The following is a 17,552-nucleotide window of genomic DNA, read 5'->3' as shown; positions in this document are numbered from 1 at the left end:
GTGCTGGTGTTCTTATAGCTTTTCTCTGATTGTAACAATTTAAAAACAACAGTACACTCTTGCTACTTCTATGCTACCAGTGTCCAGAATTGGAATCTATGGTTTATGTCTATACGTCGAGTGATATTTCTGATGCGATTTTCTATGTACTCGAATAATTTCTGCCGTTGCTCCTATTTTACCCATTAAATAATTATAACAACGATTAGTGATATTAGATGAATAATCTTGTCAGTAAATAAAATAAGCTTTTGATGCAGAGAAAACAAATGGAAAATCAATTATTTAGTTCAAAAACAGATCATAGCTGCAAAAGATTTGCCAGCTGTACAAAATTTTAAATTCCAATCTTAATGTCACTATTATTTTTTTTAAAAACTATTGGTCACTTAGAGTAATAACACGCCCGTGAATTATTACTCTGAGGTTGGTCATAATCTGTAAATATTGACATAATCAATAAAGCGAAAAGTAAACCACCAGCCGTACTGAACTTCACTAAAATCAACAAACGGAAGTACTGAAGAAATATGGATGTTCAAACATAGGCAAAATGGTGAATGTTACAGTGTGTAAAGTGGCCACTTAAACCAGCTAATGACAGGTTATAAGCCCCGTAAATGCCTAGACTTCCATATTCCCTTCTCTAAAATGTTCTCCATCCCTGTTGTAATGTGTTGAAAGTGGTCACACTATACATACTGAAATTGAATGTTGTGACCTTGCCATAACCAATCACAAAACAAGGTACTAATTATTTGGTGTTGCCAGCAATAAAAATAAATAGTGGTTCTGGTTTTTACTGTTTTTTTTATAAACTGTGCTTAGATTATTTTGCGGGAGTTTTTGGATCTGCATTTGCAACCATGTTGAAATTCATTAAATGTGCGGAAAGGAGGTTATTTTAGAGATGACAATGGTTTTGAAATGACAAAGGTGTTTTTTTTGTAAATAAACTCAGTCTTCAATACAAATAAGTGTTGCTATACAAAAAGTAGGTATGCATTTTTTTTACAAAATACTGTCAGTGCAATAATATTACATATAAAATTACAAATTGTTTGTTTAAAAATATAATTTTACTTAAAGTAACATTATTTTCAATCCGAGTATTGTTTCAAATATATGGGGAACTCATCAACAGTTCTAGCTTTATACTCTAGTATTTAGGAAAATATATGACCACTGAAAATCCAAAAGTGGTATCAGCATCCTATTATCGAATACAAGGGAAATGACCTAATATGTAAATGTGTATGTTAAATTGTCATTTAAGGTGATTCTAAACGAACATATGTAACTAAATTATTTATAGATGGCGCTTTTATAATTTTTTATTGAAAAATGTTATTTTTACGTTTATTTTTAATGGAAATGTTACAAAACTTGGTTTGCAGAAACTTTACACTATATTGATAGTAACAAATACCATTACAATATAATTTAGGTCTTTTTCACAAAATGGTGTACAAAACAAACACAACATTTTTCACACAAATTATAAAAGCACCATCCATTTATTTATTTTTATTTTTTCTATTATAAACTAAAATTAATAATAAAAATAATGTGACCTCACTTGGGTTACCCGTGCCTAGGACACTTAACAATATACTTTTTTTTAAAAATATTTTACATTTGAGAATAAACAAAGAAGACTAACTTAATAAACAGAGATAATTAACAAAATGTTCAGACAGTTTTAAACACTACATATTTATGTTTATAATTAATTTATGTGCATCTATATTATTTGTATTACAAAACGCACAATGAAAGAACAAAAACATAACATAAGCTATACATTTGTGGAGCAGTTGATTAAATATTGGTTTGGGCGAATGAGATAATCCATTTTACTTCTACCCAGCTCCACTATCCATTTTTTTATAGCCTTCCTGAACATTTTCTCGTTACTAATTGTTTTAATAGATAGTGGAAGTAGGTTATAGATTTTAATTGAATAATACTCAAAATCCCTTTGTCCGTAAGTGGTATTAGTTTGTATTTGTTTAAGTTGTCTGTGTGTTGAGGATCTAGTAATTATATTATTTGTAGGTGATGTATTGTAGGGGTTATGTCTTTCATTTCATTCAAATAAGAGTAGTTTTTGTAATTAGTAATCTGTAATCTATGAATAATTAGTTTTATATTTGCGTTTAGAATCACCTTAATATTTGAAAACCCATGTTTACACGGAAGCGAAGTACCATAATAGTATAGTTGCTTTATTCACTGTAAGTCATAGAATAAATATATCCAAATTCATAACAATTTGTTTTTCCAATTGTAAGGAAAATTCTGACATATTCTCGCACCTTATGTTAAATTAGTATATTTCAATAAAAAAAAACTTTTTATCTAAAATAGCAGACTCAGCACTGTATCTAATAAATGTCAAAATACTTTCAGTTTACTGTAAACAAGAAGTCAAAGATCATAATTTTTTGTTTATTTAAATGAAAAATTTAGTTCTGTTCAAAGTATTGCTTCTGATACTGCTCAGCAAACTGAAAAGTCATATATTTTCTAGTTTTACTAGACGCAATACACATAGTCAAATATCAAATGTGTTTTTAAAATTTTTATTTTACTCAGTCTTTTGCTATTTAATAATTTTGTCAGCAGTAATTATCGGAGAAACTCAATTATATAAAATTGCTAAATATTAGGTATGTGATTTTCTTACAATGAGGAAGGAAGATCAGCAGTTTAAAAAAAAAATATATTTGTTAATAGACTATCAAATTAAGCCAAAATAAAAAAAAAAGAATAATATGTTCCATAATATAATCACTGCTATGATTTTTTAAAGTTTTGAAAATCCCCAGTGAAATTTCAAAATGACACCGCCCGTGACGTCACGGGTTAAAGTCATTGAGTTTTTACTGAGTGTAAGAAAACATTTTTTATATCTAATTTCCCATAGCACTGAACTTCCTCATCGGCCGCCATTGTTTCAACGTGTGATTAGCTTTTTAGACACATAGCAAAAGACAAATATAATGTATCTATGTAAATATTCACGATTTCAAAAAATTACTACTGTATTTATTTTTATGAAGGGTTGCAGCCTTACGACATTCTGCCTATTCTGAGTACTTAGTTTTATAAAAAAATAATCTTAGTTTGAAAAAATCACAGTTTCTTCATGAATACCATAAATATAGATAAAATCAATATAAAATGTCATAAAAATTATTATGTTATAACATTGTAAATATGGCATTTTTTCCATTTTTTGGTAATTTCATGTCACAGCCGAAATAAATAACATTTCTTTAGTATTTTTAAAAATCCTGATTAGAGCTCTGAGCCAATCTTCGTCTCCAATGTATATCCGCTGTATGCGAAGCCGTGGAACTATAATTCGAAGTAGATGGTTTCTCGACTACTTTGTTTTCAGCGCTTTCCTCTGGTTTAACGTTACTTTTCAAAGGTACCAGTAACGGAATGGGAGGTTCTTCAGCTTTGTCGGTATGAGTTGACGTGGAACTTTCAGTTGAAAAACGATCTGATATTGGAGCTAAGGGTGGAATATTCAGTTCGCTACATTTGCTCGGACTACTGGCTTCACCGGAACCTTTATAGCTGGGAATCAAGATCTTTTTATACAATTCCAATGACTCCGGTGAAAAGTAACTTTTGGAATCTCTCTTTTCTGGTAAAGCACTATTCTTAGGAGAATTCTGAGCTGCTAATCTCTGTTCATTACCTTTAGCGATGTCTGATGTATTTGGTTTGTCTCTAAATGAAAACTGACTCAAATCGTAGTGGACTTTTTTATGTATATAGGACAATTGCCTCGGATTTCTATTTCTATCTTTATCTTCGCTAGATGTGGTACTGTTTACGGTTTCTTTTCCTACTGGTTGTGGAACTTGTCGGTTTGAGAAATTTAAAGCGCTTTCGGGAAACATTTCTCTATAAACATCACTCACATTGATCGTCTGCTTTTGAGTTCTCGTAGAATTATGTTTAGTAACTGCGCCACTATCGATAGGGCTTTCTTCAGATTCTTTGTTTTTTATACTTCTTAAATCTCTCGGGGCGTCGTCATATTTCGTAGAACTGTGGGCTGATGCAGTATCGCCAAATTCACTTTGACTGAGGAGGCTATTTTCAATTGGCATCTCAGCATATATCGGTTCGTAATAATTACTTTCGAGTTGCTGATTTATTTCTGTAGGCGGATTAAAAATAACAGATTGTCTTTTATAGTTCGCTTGGATTATTTCTAGTCTCGTTGGGTTGTCAAATTGCGCACTCATATTTGTGTTTGAAGTTTCAGATAAGTTAATGGCGCTCAGTTGTACGCGAACATTAGTCAGGGGAGACAAACTGGAGCGAGTATCTCTACCCTCCGGGGATCTACATTCCGATATACATATATTATTGAAGTCTTTAGGAATGTAGTTTTTATAATTTCCAAATTCAGATATGTTTTTGTAGTAATCTTCGTATGTCTCATCGGCTGAGTAATTATTTTCCATAAATGTTTTAGACGGAGCCAAAACTGGGGCATTTACAGGCTTTGGAATATTCTTGTTAATATTAATTTTACTGGAACGCCTTTTTGTAATTTTATTTTGTTTAACATTTTCTTTGATTAAGTTTAATGGAGAAACAGATTTAATAACTGAAATGTTCTGTAAATCTGCAGGATTAGTATCCGAATGTATGTTTCTCGTGTGCCTTTCCAAGTTGTCTTTTCTCTTAAATGATGAATGACATATTTGGCACGAAAATGGTTTTACATCTGCAATTGAAAAAACAACATTTTATAATTACTATTTCAGTTCGTAAAAACCAGCTTTTTGTCAGTCTATAAAATAATGAGCTTCCTACAATTATTTATCATCATACTCCTGTCCCCACCCGATGGTGCATAGGGCACAGCATCGGTACACAAGAGGGAGAAAGGTGTTTATAATTTAATTTGATTCAGTGATCGTTTGAAAAAAAAAGCAGTTTAGGTATATCAATCATCTGTTACATGAAGGTGAGGTGATTAGGCTTACGCTTCGGGTGCTAGTCCAGGAACATGAAGTATTGCAGTGTAGAATCATGCAATATATCATGTCGATTTTCCCAGGAATTGAATCCGGGACCTCAAGCTTTGTAGGCAAACACGCTAACCACTTCACTACGAGGTGGACTTCAGTACACTCGATTTCCTTATTCACAATTTTTGTCTGAGAGTAGCCATCTAATCGAAAGCACTCTTCCAGAATTCTGGTTCTATTTCACACACAGAACTGTATTCTTAATCCGCCCGGACACAAAACAGAACATTTATACACTAGGTACATTAATTTTTCATACTGATTGGACATAAAACTTTTACCTGTGTGGATAAGGTCGTGTCTCTGCAGATCTTTCTTGGTATAAAATGTCCGCAAGCATGTCGGACAACTCCAGGGTCTCGTTTTAGTGTGGCTTTTGACATGTTCCGCGAGGAAGGACTTTCTCTTGTAACTTTTTCCACATTCCAAACAGGGGTACTTTATGGCTATGAAACATAAACAAAAAACATGTTATTGTTTATTCTCGATTATCTTTTTTTCCACATCCGAATGAGTTGAATAATCGGCACTTCGTTTTGCCTGAGTATAAACTAGAGTTCCAGACAGAACGCATCGTGTTAAATGTTGCTCCAGCAATTCATAGGCGGGTTGCGAGTTCTTTGTGCATGCCACCATCCTCAGTTATCTGAACTCCCGAGTATTTAAAGCTGTCAACTTTCTCGATCCTCTGCTCATTATTATAGAGAGGCTGATCAGGGTCAGGACAGGATTTGTTGCACATTATCAGGGACTTTTTGACATTAATATTAAGACCCAGACGAGCAGAGTTTTACTGCAGTTTGCCAACAATTTCCAGAAGATCACTAACAGACTTTTCGAGAAGAACTGCATCGTCCGCATACTCCAAGTCGCACAACTTTAGGGGGGAGTTCACTTCTATGCCTCGATTAGGTGGTGTTGATTAGCATAGGATAAAATCCAACAATATGATAAATAAGAACAATGCAAGAACGCAGCCTTGCCTCACAAGGAGTGAGTTCATTTCATTGCTCTCTTGGATAGTAAATTTTATATTGATATGGTCCCCGCATGACTTACCGCGAATAAAACAGTTTGATTGCCGCTCAGAATCTGTAGTGCAGGAGCTCTTATTCAGCCCAAGATTATTTGTGCAAGAATCTTTCCCAGAATGCTCAGCAGGGTTATTCCGCGATAATTACTACACTCCAAAGGATCGCTTGTCATGCTAAGTGCAATGATCGTACGATTAATCCAATCCCTCAGACAACGTTTTTCATTCCAGATTTTTGATAATAAAGTATGGAGAGTCTGAACAATTCCATCCAAACTACTTTTTAGCAGCTCGGGATGAATATCACCTTCGCTCGGCGCTTTTCCATTCTTCAAACATTTCACCCCCTTGTGATTTCATCGACGGTCGGGGAACGATCGAGGACATTGGCTACTCTAGGGATGTTTTCTTGAGCAGCTTCTGTCAGAATATCGAACCTAGGGAGGTGGGCGATTAAGAACCCCGCAGAAATTAATTTTACAGATGTCACACACTCGCTTCATATCAGACTCAACCGCTCCACTGGGGGACTGTGGACAGGACCCGGGAAGGTGTTGTCTTGCCACATATTTGGCTTGTGATTTTGAATAGATTTTGGAGTCATTTTCGATTTCATCAAAATATAATATAATAATTGGGCAAACTGACCTGTGTGAGAATAGATCCTATGTTTCCTTAGATTTGATGAATCCCTAAAGGTGCTACCGCAAGTTTTACAAACATGCGGCTTGAGACCGGAATGTATGAGTACGTGAATATTCAATGCACGACTATTATTAAACTTGGAATCACACAATGTGCAAGAGTACGCTTTAACACCTGGAATATAAATAATTATTTTTTTAATTGTAAAAACATAAAAGTTGGTGAAAATAAATAAAAATCTTTGAAAAAGACTAAAAGATAGTTTGTTTTTTTTTAATGAGCACAAAATCGCAAAGAGAAACATATTATGTACAAGACAATGACATAACGATATTATACAGAGGACTTAAACACCAACTGGAACATATCTTGATAATTGTTTTTATTACATGAAGATAAGATGAAATATTTTAGTATAGAAACACCTTTTTAAATAAATATTTCACGTCAACCATGCCAGGAATTGAACCCGAGACGTCTTGCATGGATTAGGGAAAAAATCATTGTATGCATTTTATACCAATTAAATTATGTATTTTTGTGTTTTCAAAGTTAAGTACCTACATAAAATTATTTGAACATAAGAACACACTGTGGTATTGATTGAAAAAATACAAAATATTTTTTATGAAATCATAGGTAAATATAAATAATCCCCAATTATGACTGTTTTTACAATTTTTCTGCAGTTTTTCATTTTCTCACTTTAGCGTTTTCCTCAATTTAACACTTTTTTTTGCTGCTCCCTTGAAAAACATAAAACAGGGGTTTTACTGTATATGTATAAAGTGTAATTAAAGCATTTTCTCATCGCATTAATCTTCATAGTGTCACGTCTGATTTCGGCGAAAGTCTATTAGGGAATAAAGACAAGGATCGGAATTACCCACTAATTGAAATGTCATCTTTTATGCGCTTGCAACGTTTCTATTGAATAATACGTCATTGGTGCTGAGGAATTGCACGCTTCAATTCAGCAGGGCATGAAATATATGTAAATATTTTTTAAATAAATAAATAACCAAGCAATAATCAAAAGATGAAGCCATTAAATGAAATAATACGAATAGTTTCAACTCACCGCTGTGCCCTTTCAAATGCCTTATTAGTTTATCTCTCAGGTAAAAGGAGGCGTTACAGATGTCACAAATGAATGATTTGTTCTCCGAATGAACATCTAAGTGATACTTAAGTTGAGACTTTTTGATAAATTTCTGCAACAGTAAGCATTTATTTCAAATTAATATGGTCTTAATGTAGAATCTTCACATAATTTTAATACAAAGTATTCAATTAATATGTTCAGTTTTACTTATTTCTTCATTGACCAACGAGCACTGTGGAATTTATTGATCGTGCGCTGATAAGGTATTCTATTTTATTGATTAATATTCTTAATATTGGAAGCAGAATTTATTGGCTTTTGTATATTGACGGTTAACAGCATAAATATCTTAACCAACATTTTGTAAATTTTACAGGGGATGAAATACACATTATTTTCATGATTGAACGTTCAGTTTACCATTTAATTCTTCCAGGATTCTTCTTCAAGAGGGGTATCTAAGGGGGTATTTTTGTTGTTGTATTGATTTCATTTTTTTGAATAATTATATTGCATAATGTAAAGAATGTATCAAAATTATTAAAATATTTTTCTGTGGCATTCTTTCAATAATAATTCACATTTGTCTTCATTGTTTTACAGTTTAATAATATTTGATATATTGGTCAGTTAGCATGTGTACTTTTTGCTATTTGGATGCAAATTTCCACTCATGACCACAAAAAAAACAATCATAACATTTTATTTTTTAAAGATGTTTTTATAGCATTTTAGCTGGGATATTCCTGGTATCACCTTCAGGAACTCGCGGATTTTTTTCACCTTTTTTCACAGGGTTAGAAAAGTGGCCTTGAAAACACATTTTTTTAATTTATTATTTTTAAAACCCGTTAAGGTTATATAAGAGATATTATAAGGTCTAGTCATATTATGTCTCATCTGGTTAGTGTAGTCATCATGTGCCTTTTCACGTTGATTTTAAATTTGTCTCCGGTGTAATTTTTCTAGTGGTAAGGTAAGTCATTGTAGTATTTAAGTCCATTGTATACTATTTTTGACTATCCTGTGAAACCAATATGGTCATACAAAATTAAACAATACATACAAAGTAACAACAAATAAATAGACCAACACGGGTTTCACATAGGCATAACATAAAAATATTATATACGTATGTGGTCAAAATTCTTGGTTAAAACAGTTCGACTGTTAATCATCGATAGGTTTTTTAATTTTTACATTACTACTCTATAGTAACCTATGTTAAAATGTTACTTGTTTGTAACAAGATTGATTTTTGATAAATTAGATGGAAAAATTTAATAAATATGTATGTTTTATTTAAGCCATAAAATGGTTATGGAAAGTGATCACATAAACTGGCGAATGACATGTAAATAAATGCCTACACTTCCATACTCTCTTCCCTAAGAATTTCTTCATCTCTGTCGAGATATCTAAATAATAATAATATTTACCTTGTGACAGATACCACAAGCGTGTGGTTTAGTCGAGTTACAGTAAGAGTGATATGAAATCTGAGTGCGAGATTGAAACCTCCTTTGGCAAATAGTACATAAATACATTTTGGGACCTCCAGCGGCTGTAAAAAATCCACAAAAGAAAAATGAATTTTTCAATATTTTTTATTTATTTAAATAAAATCATAACAAACAAAAGATAACTTTATTTCAAAGGAAAATCGATCGAAATTTGAATATAATATGCTTTTTCAGTTTTCTTTTAGACATTTCTATTTTATTAATGATTTTTAATTTTCTGGAAGAGCGTTAAAAAAGTTTTTACCTGTAAAAGAATAGTGATTTTGTGCAGCACTTGTATTGCACCTATGTTAATTAAAATGATTTAGATATCTCAAAATTCTAGAAGTGATTTCTAAATTAAAATTAGCATATTAATTAGAAAACAAAAAATCATCTAATTAATTAAACGAAATGTGATTTTGTTGTTATCTGGATACATAATATGTACATAAGGGTATAAGAAGCAAACTTTGAAATCTCAACCAAAAACAGAAAATCAGTTATTGATGCCAAAATAAACTTTACATACCTACCTAAATAATAGCGTAATTCAAAACCGTCTCTAAATCTTGAAAAAACCAATTGAAATTATACTACTTGACACCGCAAACTAAGCATTCTCCATTGAGTTGGTGAAGCATAATTACAAATCTCACAATTATTTTTTTTTCACAAATATCTCAGTAACCTTCAATGGAGATTTCTAAGTTTATTTCTAATACCCTCCAATATGTAAATTTATATAACTTATTAACTAATGTACAATTATTGGTTTTATTTTAAAAAAAAAAAATCAATGGTAATAAAAATAATATTTATGATGTATTATATTCCTACGCCTAAATTATTGAATATTAAGTGCAGTAGAACTCCGTTTATCTGAATTGCAGTCATCTGGATTGCCAAATATCCGGATCGTTATCAGAAGAAAAAAAACGAGATATTATAATAACAAATAAAAAAGGGCACTGGCGGCTGTCATCGGGGCAATTAACTTTGCTGGACATGTTTAAGTAAGTTTTTAATGTGATTCCACTTCGCTGTATTATTTCAAAAGCAATAAAAAAGTGATCTTAGAGTCAATGTTGCATTTTCTTTCAAAATGTTGCCTTAATTTAATGGTTAATCCAACTACCCGGAATTCTGCACATGCGGATAACGTCTGGCACTCATTAATCCGGACAGTTGAAATTTTTCTTCACTTAAAAATTATCACAGAGGACAAATACAAAATCTAGTAAAATAATAATAATAATGATTTGATTGGAACGTTATTCTCAGGGCAGGTTACTCAAGTTCGGAGGTCTTTTTAAAAAAAAATAATTTGAACGTCTTATAACGCATCTAATCGTTTTCTTAATCATTACAATCATCCACTTATTCGTACCTAATGGCGCTTAAGGCAATGTATCGGTACACTGATTAGGAAGTTCATTGCAACGGAACATTGGATATAAAAAGTGTTTTCTTACATGTGGTAAAAATTGGACCATTTAATTTTCTGGTGAAGTTTCTCAAAAATGCATGAAAAAATTAATAATATTTTATTTTTTTAAATGAATCAGTCTATGGTCCTGTGGCTAGTGTCGCAGACTCACAGATCAAAGACCCGAGGTTCGAACCCTACTCTACCCCAAGTCGATTTCCATTTTCTAATAATGAGTTATTTACAACTCGTTGAAAATGGCCCACAAAATTTAAATATTTGGGTAAAATATTTATTGAATATTTTTTTCTAAAAAAAATTAAATGTTTTAAAATACTTTGAACTACGTCACAAGATCTTCCGAATCAACTAATGATAGTGTTGTGATAGATTTCCGGTTTCCGGGAAGCCAACTCACCAGTCAGGACAACTCCACGATGACAACTAGTGACGTCACGGGCAGAATAAAAAATCATAGCGATGATACACAAAAACACATATTTTTTTGCTATGTTTGATAGTCTATTAACAAATAAAATAAATTTAAAAACCACCGAACTTACTCATTGGAATGTTTTTTTTATTATTTTTAATTGTTTAATATAATAATTGATAAATGTTTTTTTTGTTTAATATGATAATTGATAAATGTTTTTTTTTCTATCGAATCTACTTTTATAATCTTTTTAATGTTATAGCTGTTACTTTCCAAAAAGAGACTAGCTCTTGTGCTTGGAGAGTGACTTAAGTTGTATAATGAAGTTATATAATTAAGAATATACATGAGAAAAAAAATTAAATTATACGAAATAAAAAGAAAACTTGAAAATAATAATACAGTAATATTGAAATAGAAAGCTGTTTTTATTGGGATTCAAAAAAATTCTTTGAATTTATTAGAGAACATTGTAATTTTTTATTTCTTTGAAAACAAAACTATTTTGACCTGACATATTAACCCTTAGACTGCTAAACAACAATATATCTTTGTTGTTAATCCCTATCATAAAGTTCTAACTAGACTAATGCTGACGTCATAATTCGGGAACTGCTTGTTGCACTTAACCGTCAGTGGTATAAAACATTTTCAAAACATAAAAATTACTTATTCGACGGGTTATTATTTAGTTTCGTAACTATTTCAGCCCTACGGAAAATTTAATACAAAAAATGTTTTCTTACGCGCGGTAAAAATTTGAACATTAAATTTTGCAGCAAAGTTTCTTGAAAATGGATAAAAAATTATATCAAATATATCTAATAAAAACGAACTACTTTGAACAACGTCACTTGTTCATATGAGTCAACCAATGATAAGAGGGTTGTGGAAGATTTCCGGTTTGCTAATCGTCGATGGAGCAATCAACATAACTAACCGAGAAGAAGCGGAAGAGAACTTGCGACGTCACACGCGGATTAATTTCAGAAATACAAAACTTTGAAAAACCGTAGCGCTGATAATACGATACATATTTTTTTTTTAAAAAAGCTTTGTTTAGTAGTCGATTAACAAATAAATATTTTTTTTAAAAACCACTAAACTTCCTCATTATAAATTTACTTATGATGTTTAAATTCGCAGTGCTTTTAAAAAAAGAGAAGCGACTAAACACAGGAAACTTCTAGCTAGTCGGGACCTGAAAAAGTGCATTTTTTTACATTGCAGAAACAGTGAAATAAAAAATAAATCATCTCAATATTTGGAATTTTTAATCACTTGATATTTGAGGAAAATAATTATATTCTGTGTTTTCCCCGCTATTTTACCCGATCCAGTGATTACAAAAATATAGATGTATTTCCCCGTAATGAATAACTTATTTAATACTTTACCTTTAATACAATAATTCTTATCTAGTAAGGTCCCTATATCACCGGAATACCCCGTAATTAAGAATATAAACAAATAAGTAAAGATCCATAAAACATAAAAATAATTCCCAATGGAACCTAATGATTGTCAATTAGGAGGTTTGAATATTGAAAAATAATTTGTCACTTTATTATAATGGGTACCTACAGTAATGGGAAATTAAAATGTTTTAGCTGTTCATTAGGTAGTAATTATTACTCTACAAACAAAACGTAATTATTACCATACAAACTCTATTCTATAAACTATTCTACAAACAAAACGTAATTGTAGTAAATGAGGTATATCAGCTCGATCTTAATCCAAAAATATTTCAGAAATAGCTTCTTAGATTTCGAGCTCTTCATTAGAGTCATACAAAATATCATCACTATCACTTAGAAGTTGATTGTTATTGTCTAATTCACTTTTGGAATAGGTTGAGCTGCTAAGCCTTCGAGTTTCTCGGTGAGGTACTATTATTTCTATATCACTTTCACTATCCGTTATCATTTTGAATGATATATTTTGTAAATTTATTCACAATAAAAAGGACGCTTTGTAGAGTTAACTTGGCAGTTAGAGTAACGATTAAGTAAGTAAGATTAAAAATATATATAAATGTAAAAACTATGTAATTTACCACAGCTGTTTGCAATTTCAGCAACTGTTGTCTATCTCGCTCAATCCATTACGCGTGAACTAGCTTTTAGTGAAACGGAATATTTTTCTTGGAAATGATATCAATTTGTGAGACAGTTGTACAAAAACATTATTTTTTGAAATTAAAATTATATTATAACATATACTAAGAAATAATATAACCTCTTAGTACATTTACTAGTAATCTTTAAGCTTCCATCTAAACAACTCCATACAAACATTTGGACATACTCAAAATATTGTTTTTTAAAATTACTTGCAAAAAAGTTTAAAGTATTTTTAGGCATTACCTAGGAGATGAAATAATTTATCCAGGTGAAACTCACCGACATCATTTCAAGGTTTCAGCTCTTTTAGTTTGCAAAAGTCAACAGATGCAAGAGTTGAGGTAATGTAAAAATAATCATGAATGTGGATGTGTAAGCAGAATGGTGAATATTGCGTAGTGTGTAAAGTGGTCATTTAAACCAGCTAATGACAGATCATAAGTCCTGTAAATGCCTAGACGTCTATATTCCCTTGGCAAAAATGTTTTCCCTCTCTGTTGCAACAAATTTCAAGATATATTTTAATAAAAAAAAATTAGCATGCATTGATGGAAGTGGTAGGTTTGATAATATATAACAGGGCACTTTGCCCCGCAATCAACAAAAAAACTATCATCAATTATGTCGTTTCCATAATAACTATTAAAACAATGCGCCTTGAGATTGATGTGCGAGATCATTTTTGTTTGTTTTTATTTTCAATTAAGAAAGGGTTTACAACCGCTGTACGACAATGAGATAAGGGCGGCACGAGTTGTCTATCTTGCTCACTCCATTGGGCTTGAATTAGATATTTATGAAATGGAAGATTTTTCTTGGAATTGCTATTAATTTTCAAAACAGCAGTGTGTTTGGAAAACAACGTATTCGATAAAATATTTTTAAAATGTATAAATAATAGGATTTCTGATTAGATTCTTAAAAACTGCGTAGCAGCCTAGGGTTAAATACTTTTTGTCACATAAACGTAAGTTGATCGGTTAAATAATAACATAGTTTAGTTTATAGAAAATCACAGTGCAATGAGCCTCACACACTTATAATTAATTTTCAATATGTAAAAAACGGGAAAATTTAAATTCTAGAAGTCTTTCTTATAATACAGATAGCATGTTTATATTACTTACGTGATTCCAATAAGATATGTGATGGAAGAATTTTGGGAGAGGTTTTATGGGGTGAAGAATTTTTATGTTTTCTTTCTTTATTAGGACTTTTAACCGTTGTATACGATTTTTTCATAGTCTTAAATACATCCCCATCTAAGTTTTCTCTGTAATCTTCTGTTTTAGAAGCCACCAAATTAGAAGTCACAGAAACTAATGTATTTTTTATCTCGGTTGGATTGATGTTTACATCCAACACTGTATTCTCGTGAATTAAGCTTTGTTTACTAGGTGTTGTAATAAGATCTTCCGGTTTTTCATTGCAAGCCAAGCACTGTGTATCTTCTCTTAAAAGACAAAGCCTACATTTGTAATGCCCGCAACTGTCGCGGATCATTCTATTGTAGCTTTCATTTGTAGCCTGTCCACACTGCAAACAATTAACCTTCTCCATTGTAGCAGTAAATAAAATATCGCTTGAAACTTTAAATATACCGGTCTACCGGTTATAATTTTCTGCATGCCATGTGTTTGCGGTTCGCGTAATGTTTGATTGAAAATACCACTGATTAAATCAAAATCAAATCCTTATTAAAATATTTTATGTAAAATATCACTAAACTGTAAAACATCTAAATTTTCTAAAAACAACATATATAATCCTTATAAAAATATAAAACCATTTGTCGTTGACAACTGATTGCCATAGATTAATTTGTTTTCAGTTTTCACCGGTATGTCAGTCAGCTCGTCAGCTGTTTTCTTGTCGTGATCTATAGATGCTCGATGCAAACTTGTCTATGGATGAGTTTCGAATTTAAAATTTCGGCTCCAAAACCATTAGTTGGTTTTTAAAAAGTTTAAAAAAAAAAACAGCAAAATTGAATTAGGTAGGTAAACAATTTTGTAAATTTAAAAAAGTTTGCGATAAGTGTGGTACGTACCTATACGCTCATAAGAAAAATATTAAATTTTTGATCCAAGAATAAAACATTTAGGAAACTTGTAATAATATACGCGACGCAAATAAATAATTCTCAAAAGAAAATAGAGATAAGTAAAAACGGGGATATGATTTTAAATTTTTGCAATTCAGCATAGAGATTTTTGTAATGTTGCATAGTGGATAGATTTGACAACGGTGAAGTTGAGTGGTTTTTTTTGCTGTCAAACTAAGCCCAAAAAAAATTGTTTTTATGTATCGTATTATCATCGCTATGATTTATTAATTTTTTGTAATTTTTCATTACTCCGCGCGTGACGTCACTAGTTCTCTCGGTGAGTTGTCCTGATTGATGGCTTGGCTTCTTGGAAACCGGAAATCTATCACAACACTATAATTGGTTGATTTAGAATAACTTGTGTGGTCATTTAATTCGCCCTTCGATTAAATGCTCAAACTTTTACCACGTGTAAAAAAATATTTTTTACACCCTATTCACCGTAACACTGAACTTCCTCATAAAGTAGATACTTGATACAATACTTACTAGATCCTCTAGTCGGTGTTGCTTGATACCATCAAAATAATTTGGTAAAATTTTTTAATGTTAACAATAAATTATATTTTTTCTATTTGATTAAATCGGTAAGTTTCAGTAAGTTATGGGAATAAACATATAATTTAATCCTGTTATAGCAAAATAAATTGAAAATCACAAATACGCCGCTCATGTTACGCGCGTGCGTCCACTATCATTGTCATTAACCGACTGAAGACTAAACCTGTTTTGGATGACACCCACTGCAGAACAGCGTCTCAGTCTTCCTAGTTATGACTTCTATCTTCGTGCTCTGTCTTGTATAAGGTATCTGTATATATGTGTTGCTGAATTAGCGGACATTCATGCTTCGCGTAGCAAGGTTAAATATTTTTTTTATTTACATATAGCATAGTGATACAAATTTTACTTTCCAAATCGGGTGTGAAAACGTCCATTTGAAGATTACAAAAAATACGAATTCATCATTTTAAAAAATAAGAGAGATATATCAAATCTTGTGTCCTATGTCGACTAGTGTGACATCACAGCCACACAAGAGTTAAGTACAGTTATTTTCTTACAATATGTAATACAAATAATAAGGCAATTGTAAGTATGGTTAGTAGCTATCTCTAGCAACATTTGAAGTATTTGTGGACTAGATGAAGTGGCACAAAATAAAACATGTTAGCCTTCTTTTCTTAGAACTATGTAGACTTAAACAAGTTGCTTAAAATAAGTCAAATTAGTTTTTAAATTAAAATTGCTCACATGTCACCGACATTCTCAGAAGTGGTGAAAACTGAAAGATGTATGTTACTTATTAAAATAAAAATACAGTCCTAAAAATTAATGTCAGTTATATTTGCGTAATACCCATACTGTTAGTATAGGTTTAGAAAATATATATAAAAGGTTTTTTATAAAAAAATTATAAATACTATATAATTTATGTTTTCCAATGATCTTTCACTCTTTTTAATATAGTATAGATTATGGCAACTCTGAATTAAAATGTAGAATATTTCTTTGTGGCAAAAATACATTTTACAAAACATTGTTGACTTTGATTACCTGAGAATCTTTAAAAAATATTTATTGTCTAACTAAACCTTACTCAATTTACCGAATACGTAGGCAGGGAGGATAAAACGCCCTTTTTCTATATTTTTATAGGTGTTGTAGGTCAGCGTGTTTTCCTACCATGCAAGAGTTCGATTCCCAACATGGTTGATATGAAATATTTATTTAAAAGGGTGTACTCTAGAATATTTCATAGTCCCTGGACTGGTGCCTGAAACGTAAGGCTGATCATCTTACCTTCATGTGTCAAAAATTATCAAGATACGCTGCGATTGGTGTACCAATGCAGTGCCCTATGCACGTGGTGATGATAAAAAAGACAATACCTTTGTTTCATCAGTTTGACACATTTTTAGCTCAGAGTAATAATTTGCCATGCTAGGCGCATTTATTACTCTGAGATTTTTATTGTGTATTTTTTTTAAATCTGTTTTAAATATAAATTCATATAAATATATAGTTTCTGGTAAAAGCAGTAAGAGGTATGTATTTATCATATGTTTTCCTTTCCATAATATTTTTTACTATAAATTACTT

The 17,552-nt window shown here is 31.3% G+C and overlaps 1 protein-coding gene across 1 annotated transcript; it reads right to left on the bottom strand.

Moving 5' to 3' along the window:
- Window positions 1-2,600: 2,600 nt before the first annotated feature.
- LOC148273255 (uncharacterized) lies at window positions 2,601-15,160 on the bottom strand. Its single transcript, XM_088238960.1, has 6 exons — window positions 14,470-15,160; window positions 9,289-9,413; window positions 7,826-7,958; window positions 6,748-6,918; window positions 5,348-5,512; window positions 2,601-4,759 (listed from the first exon to the last, which is right to left on the bottom strand). The coding sequence occupies exons 1-6, from the start codon at window positions 14,900-14,902 to the stop codon at window positions 3,291-3,293; spliced, it is 2,496 nt and encodes an 831-aa protein (XP_088095086.1). The 5' UTR covers window positions 14,903-15,160; the 3' UTR covers window positions 2,601-3,290.
- Between the last annotated feature and the right edge of the window lie 2,392 nt (window positions 15,161-17,552).

Source organism: Micrasema longulum, unplaced genomic scaffold (assembly GCF_059751315.1).
Source record: "Micrasema longulum isolate JH-2025_06_02 unplaced genomic scaffold, ASM5975131v1 h1tg002022l, whole genome shotgun sequence".
Classification (NCBI taxonomy): Eukaryota; Metazoa; Arthropoda; class Insecta; order Trichoptera; family Brachycentridae; genus Micrasema; species Micrasema longulum.
The sequence above is the reverse complement of the archived record's forward strand: the minus strand, read 5'-3'. Positions and strand labels throughout refer to the sequence as shown.

What these genes read in the sequence shown, in the direction of transcription:
- LOC148273255 (XM_088238960.1), bottom strand. Translation starts at nt 14,902, where the DNA reads ATGGAGAAGGTTAATTGTTTGCAGTGTGGACAGGCTACAAATGAAAGC. An exon ending in ACATATCTTATTGGAATCAC is followed by an intron (nt 9,414 to 14,469) that starts GTAAGTAATATA and finishes GATTTTTTACAG; the next exon opens with CCGCTGGAGGTCCCAAAATG. An exon ending in TAGGATCTATTCTCACACAG is followed by an intron (nt 5,513 to 6,747) that starts GTCAGTTTGCCC and finishes TATGTTTCATAG; the next exon opens with CCATAAAGTACCCCTGTTTG.